Source organism: Xenopus laevis, chromosome 1L, assembly GCF_017654675.1.
Source record: "Xenopus laevis strain J_2021 chromosome 1L, Xenopus_laevis_v10.1, whole genome shotgun sequence".
Classification (NCBI taxonomy): Eukaryota; Metazoa; Chordata; class Amphibia; order Anura; family Pipidae; genus Xenopus; species Xenopus laevis.
In genome coordinates this window covers 26254287-26260768 of record NC_054371.1, presented here as the reverse complement: position 1 = coordinate 26260768, position 6482 = coordinate 26254287, and the positions used below count along the sequence as shown (strand labels likewise).

General features: G+C 39.1%; 1 protein-coding gene across 1 annotated transcript; it reads left to right on the top strand.

Annotated features, from left to right (window-relative positions):
* The first annotated feature begins 1103 nt into the window (after positions 1-1103).
* On the top strand, positions 1104-5981 carry s100p.L (S100 calcium binding protein P L homeolog). The gene is made up of 2 exons (XM_018225643.2): positions 1104-1256; positions 5774-5981. Exons 1-2 carry the CDS (start codon positions 1119-1121, stop codon positions 5924-5926), a joined length of 291 nt encoding a protein of 96 aa, XP_018081132.1. The 5' UTR covers positions 1104-1118; the 3' UTR covers positions 5927-5981.
* Positions 5982-6482: the final 501 nt, after the last annotated feature.

The following is a 6482-nucleotide window of genomic DNA, read 5'->3' as shown; positions in this document are numbered from 1 at the left end:
CATGGAAATTAAGCTAAGTAACTCTTTAGTTATGTTCCAAGGACATGACCTTAAGATGGCCTTTTTTATAGAAAGATATCAATATATAATATATATAATGACTAATAACACCACTATCAGTTATTCATAAGACGTGCTCCACGTGAGGAAGAAGTGTGTGACGTACAGTTTCCTTCAGTTCTGCTTCATTTTTCAGAGGCAAGTAACAACCAAAACTGAATATTACTGAGGGGGAACTCCACCCAAATTTTATTGCATTATACCAGGAAACCAACTTTCTATATACATTAATGAAAGAAATAATTGATTTAAAGTAGTCTGTAAATGTAATTGCTAGAAAGCCGTATCTATCTGGCTGCTTATATTATCTGCACTACAGGTTCTGACTCCTGAAACCATGCTGCAGACGCCAACTAATTAGTGGGCCTTGTATGTATGTATGTATGTATGTTTTTATTTGTATAGCGCTCCTTGAGGGCAAAGCACTGTACAGCAAAACAATAAATTAGTAGTAACAAACAAGGGGTCATTGAAATAAAAAGTAACAGTAAGTGCATTATTAGAAATACAATTCACCTAAATATAAAATATAATTACAATACAGAATAAGTGCTCAGTGTCAAGGAGATAAAAGGCTGGAGGACCCTACCCCGTAGAGCTTACAGTCTAAATGGGAGAACAGGACACCCTGCGCAGGTGGGAAATAAACATTTACAGAGAAGCATTATACCAAATAGAAATGTTATACCACCTTCACACCTTAGTTAATGCACCCTTTAGTGTAGATACAAACAGAACCTTTGTTAGTTATTGGGGTTACTGACTTTTATTTTCTCCATGTATAGAGAAAGCTGAATAACGCTGCCTGGGTGTGTCAGTTACTGTTCAGTAGATCTCTTTCCTCGGTCAATAATGACATAACACAGATAAAAAGTTGAAATAAAGGTATATTTAATTTCAGTTACACCCTCATTTTCTGAATAGCACCCTATGTGTAATGTTTGCTTACTGATAAATGTTTGAATCAGGGCTCTCGTATATAATTCACAGCCAGGACAGAGAGCACCCATTCTGCTTACAATTCTTGATATAGCAAAATTGCAGAGCCCATTGCCACCATGAGTGAATTAGAGACGGCCATTGCAATGATCATTGACGTCTTTGACAGATATGCGAGTACAGAGGGCAACAAACTGACGCTAACAAAGGGGGAAATGAAGACGCTTTTAGAGAAAGAGCTTCCAGAGATCCTGGTGGTAAGGGACTTGTTTATGGTCTACTTTACTTTATGGTCTAAAATAATAATATAATTGTAAAAATAATAATAATTTCTATATTAAATAAATTCAGTAGGGTTGTTTTTCCTCTGATAAGATTGAATTGTATCTCAGTTGGGATAACAGCTACTACAGAGAAAAAGGAATATTTTTTTTTGAAATTTCAGTTATTTGATTATAATGGCGTCTAAGGAAGATGGCCTTGCTGCAATTCGATACTTTCTAAATAATGGGTTGCCAGATAACAGATAATTGCAAAAAGAAAGACTTACACTCACACACCCTGGCCGTCCAGACTCCAGCGACTCCCAGGTGCTCGATGCCAGAGGGAATGGGCAACCTCAGAAACAACGTAGAAATAGGACACACCGGCACAACATGGGTAATTCCAGCAGGTAAAACCTTGCTCGTTTATTGCGGATGCAACGTTTCGGGGCGTGACCCCTTTCTCATGCCTGCATTATTTAACTGCCAACAAATAGAACCTATCTGTGATAACGTAAATTTTAGCATAGAATAAAACACAGTCTTCAGCAAGGCCTATATTATCCCTGTCAGTGATGTCATCAGTTATGAACAGTTTTTTAGTGATGTCACTTTTTGTGTATTTTAAGAAATAATGTACTCCCTGTTTCAAAATACTGTATGAGGATGTTAGAAGCCACCTCAGATGTTCATAACACCTTGGTCCTCATACCCTTCATCAGGCCCGGATTTGTGGAAAGGCCACCAAGGCCCGGGCATTCTGCCCAACCACACCCACATTGGTTCAAAAACACTGGGGATGCGCAGGAGATACAATACCAATAATATCCGATCCCAATAATGAAAATTTGCACGAATAAAGGGGAGGGGATAGGGGCCACAAACGGCCATGGGCCTAGGGGTGCCCGCTATGTAAATCCGGCCCTGCCCTTCATGACATTTCCCTTTGCTCTGTGATATTACTATAATTACACGTAACTATTGCAGGTTGCTTATATTTACTTCTACTCAGACCCAAAAAAATACAGATAAACCTCATGGGAACTGAACCAAGGTGATTATTTGCCACCACCACATGACTTGCCCGAGCCACACCCTGTTAGATGCCATCTACACCCCTTGTTGAGGACAAAGGACAAAAGATTTTTCCAGGTCTATCCATTCTAGCAGCACCCCTGTAAATGCTCCCTGTTGATTGGTTGCTATCCTTATTTAAGGGTTTCTTTAACTATCCTCCCTACATAGTGCCTAACATCATGTCATATAATATCACTTCAATTGTTTCATAGCAGGATCCTAACTTTTAGCACCCCCCCCCCAACCAGTGGTTGTGACTTTCCTTTTCCTTTAATATGGCCATACACAGGCCAATTTTAAATATCAACTTTGCCCTTCCAGAATTTAGTGACTTATTGATCCCTGAATGCCCTGTATATTCAGTTATAAGGTGGAGTAACAAAAAGGAGAAGAAAAGGTAAAATCACCCCCAGTGATTCTAGTCTCTTACTTGCTCCTCTTCATCAGCTCTTCTCCTACATCAGCTTGGGGGACTGTGTGCTGAGAGTTGCACTCTTTTCTTTTGCCCTCCCAGATATCCCCTATGCCAAGCATAAAGCAATGTAAAGCATAAAAAAGTTTGCTTTAGACAAATTAAGGCTGACTCATTCACAGATTCAGTGAAAGGTGAAATTCTATTTTAAAAAAATTAATAAAGGTGAAATTCGAATTAAAATATGAAACCGTCTTGATACAGGCATCACATAGAGACAATAGAAAACCACACCGGCTTATAAAGTGTATATACACAGCTCACGTGGAAACCGGTGACCTTTAAAACTTTCCTCATGAGAAGAAGCATTCAAGTTGCCATTAAGTTTTATATTTGCTCATTTCTCCATTGTTTCCCGCTGCCCACGTCCGTAGGGTAAGCAGTGTCTGTTGTGGTTAAAAGATAACACTATTCAGCCAATATCATTATGCATTTCAAGATTCCAAGAATGTTTAAATTGGTGGGGGGGGGATTTTGTCATCAGTTTCAGATTGTCTTATGTCTGTTAAAAGTTTACCTAACGGCAGAGACAAATCTCCTCTTCTTCAGGGTGTAAATCGCCGGCGGGATGGCAATCAGTGCGCTTCGTTTTCCGAAGTAGCCCAAAGTTGCCTCATGAGAAAACTTTGGGCGACTTTGGAAATGAAGCGCTCCAGGTGCCATCCAGCCGGCGATTTAGATTTTAGCCTGTGGGAGGCAGTTCCGGGAGATTAGACGCCCCGAAGAAGAGCCGATTTATGGCCGGGCGACTAAATCTCCCACGAAACATCAAAGGTAGCAGGCGCACACTCCCCAATAGAAAATCAAAAACTACCAAAAGTAAACATGTGCTGTGAATCTGAGCGTGTTCTGCCCAAAGGTGAACTGCCCCATTCTTACAAGGTTATTTGAGGGGGTTATTTATCTAGGGTTGTGTGTTGAGTTTTTCATACCTCGAATGTACTCAAAACTCAAATTCTATCTTATTTAAGAAAGAGTTTGAGTCCCAAAACCGAATTGATTGAGTTTTGTCAAAAAAAAACCAAATTGGGGCAAAACCCTCTGAAAAAAACTTGAACATCAAAGGCTGTTAAAATCCTCAAATGGTTCAAGGGACCTCTGCCATTGACTCCTACATGACCTTGACAGGTTTTTAGATGATGTGTTTTCGGATTCGAGCTATTTCCAGGGTCGAGGTATAATACATTTCGAGAATTCAAGTTTTGTTTTTTTAAAAAACGAATAAGACAACTTAAACCTTAATAAATCTACCCCTTAATGTATAAGTACTAAAACATACATTTAAAGGGGTTGTAAAAAAATTAAAAGTTTTGCACAAAATTCAGAATATTTTATGTATACATTTTCAGTGCATTTAAAGTTGGATATAACAACATTGTTTCAGTGATAAATGTAGTCAGAACCAGCAGTGCAGAGAAGCACATGGCAGACAGATATGACCTTCAGGAGTATTAATAACTGTAAAATGATTGAAATGTGTTTCTGACCGTTGCATTGTAAAGCCGCTTAGGACTGTATTTGCTTTTATGATGCAAAATGTTATATTTGGGTTTAGAATCCCTGTAAAATGTAAAGCAAAAACCTTATAAAACTTTAGGGACAGAGAGTTGAACTTATGTATGTAGACGCTTCTAAGTGGTTTGTTTTCCAGCACCCTTGTTTGAAATGTTAAATGGTTGCTAGGTTACCACTTACCCTCGCAACCAGGAAGTCGTTTGAATGGCATACACTAGGTGCATAGGAAAGAACCAAACAAAATACAGGCTTTACCTCTGCTAGTCCATAGTAAATGTTATATGTTTTAGACATATGATAAAGTCAAATTGTTGGAATAAACAGCTTCAAAGCAGTATTTTCAAACTGCATGTGTTTTTTATTAGCAGTGTAACACACTACATGTTTCGGGTGAAACCCTTTTTCAAGTGCCGGCGAATTTTTTCCGTGAATTTTCGCGGGCGTTTCGCGAATTTATTCGCCTGCCGCGAATCGCGCAAATTCGCCACGAATTTGCGCCTGGCGAATAAATTCGCCCATCACTACCAATGACTCCCACAATTATGAATATGACCCCGTCTCTGAAGATTCGTATTTGTGCCAGGCGTAACTTCGCCGCACTTCGCCAGAGTAGTTTCGCCAGCGCTTCGCAAATTCACTAAAATCCGAAGTTGCACTCAGGGGTAGCGTAAGGTTGCGAAGTTGCGCTAGCTTTGATTTGCTAAGTGAAGCGAAGTTACGCTAGCGATGGTTAATTTGCATACGGCGCCAAATTCAAATTTCAATGGAGGAATATGTAGCAGCACTACAAATGCCTGGGAAACCTTCAAAACATCAAATAATTTTTTTATTTTGCCCTACACATGTGCCCACTGTATAGTTAAGTTGCCATGAGTTAGGAAATGTAGGGGGGAAGGAGGGGAGCCCCAAAAAAAATTTCGATCTTTTTCAGCCTATCACCCATAATATAGAAAAAACGCCAGCGTTTCTTGGGACTTAGAAAAAATGTTAACTTTTTTTGAAGAAATCCCTATCTACTCTATTGCGCTTCGCCTGCTCTGAGGTGGCGAAGGAAGTCTAGCGTAAAAGGTAGCGTTCAGAACATTGTGCGCGTTAGTGAATTTGCGTAATTACGTCTGTTGCACAAATTCGCCAGGCGTAAGGGTGCGAAGTTACGCTAGTGAAGTTACGCTAGCGTCCGTTAGTGAATTTACGAAGTAACGAAAATGGCCAACGCTAGCGAATTGACACTAGCGTTAGGCGCTTCAGCGCATAGTGAATTTGCCCCCAATAGTTTCTCTCGTACAAAGCTTCCTTATACAAGATTATCGGTTATAAAGCTGTCTTGTATACCATATAGGGTTGAACAGTTATTTGTCTTATATTTCTATCAAAGTCTTACCATGAGCCATCATTGATAAAACTCCTCTCATTACAACCCCTAATCAATGTTTTCTCTCATTTTTAGAATGCGAAGGAGAAGGACACTTGTGAAAAACTCATGAAAGATCTCGATGAGAATGGAGACTCCGAAGTGGACTTTAACGAATTCATTATCTTTGTGGCTGCTATCACCTGCCTTGGACACCGGAAATTTTCAGATATGAAACCCAAAGAATAAACCCAAACAGGAGAATATCTGCATCGCTTCAGAAATAAAGTTTTACAAATCTTTATATTGATCAAAACACGCGTGCATTCTTGTGTTTCTCTTGGCCAGCTAATAGTTTCCATTGGTGCTTCCCATATAGGTATAGGATCTGTTATCTGGAAACAGCCTCCTCCCATAGGCTCTCTTTTAAGCAGTCAATTCTAATTTTTTTAAGTTATTTCCTTTTTCTCTGTAATAATAAAACAGTACCTTGCACCTGATCCAAACTAAGATATAATTAATCTTCATAGCACTCAAAATGATCTTATTGGGTTCATTTATAGTTTTAATTATTTTTAGTAGACAAGATATTAAGATCTAAATTACAGAAAGACCCCTTATCCAGAAAACCCAAGGTCATTCTGGATAACAGGTCCCATACATGTAACCTGTTTTGCAAGAGAGCAGAGTACCAAGGGACCATATCTTATTTTGTGTTGCAATCTTTAATGCTAAATAAAGTTGAAATTACTGTTGTTTCCCTAATTAGAACACACAACTATAAATCCAGGGGCTATATATTGCA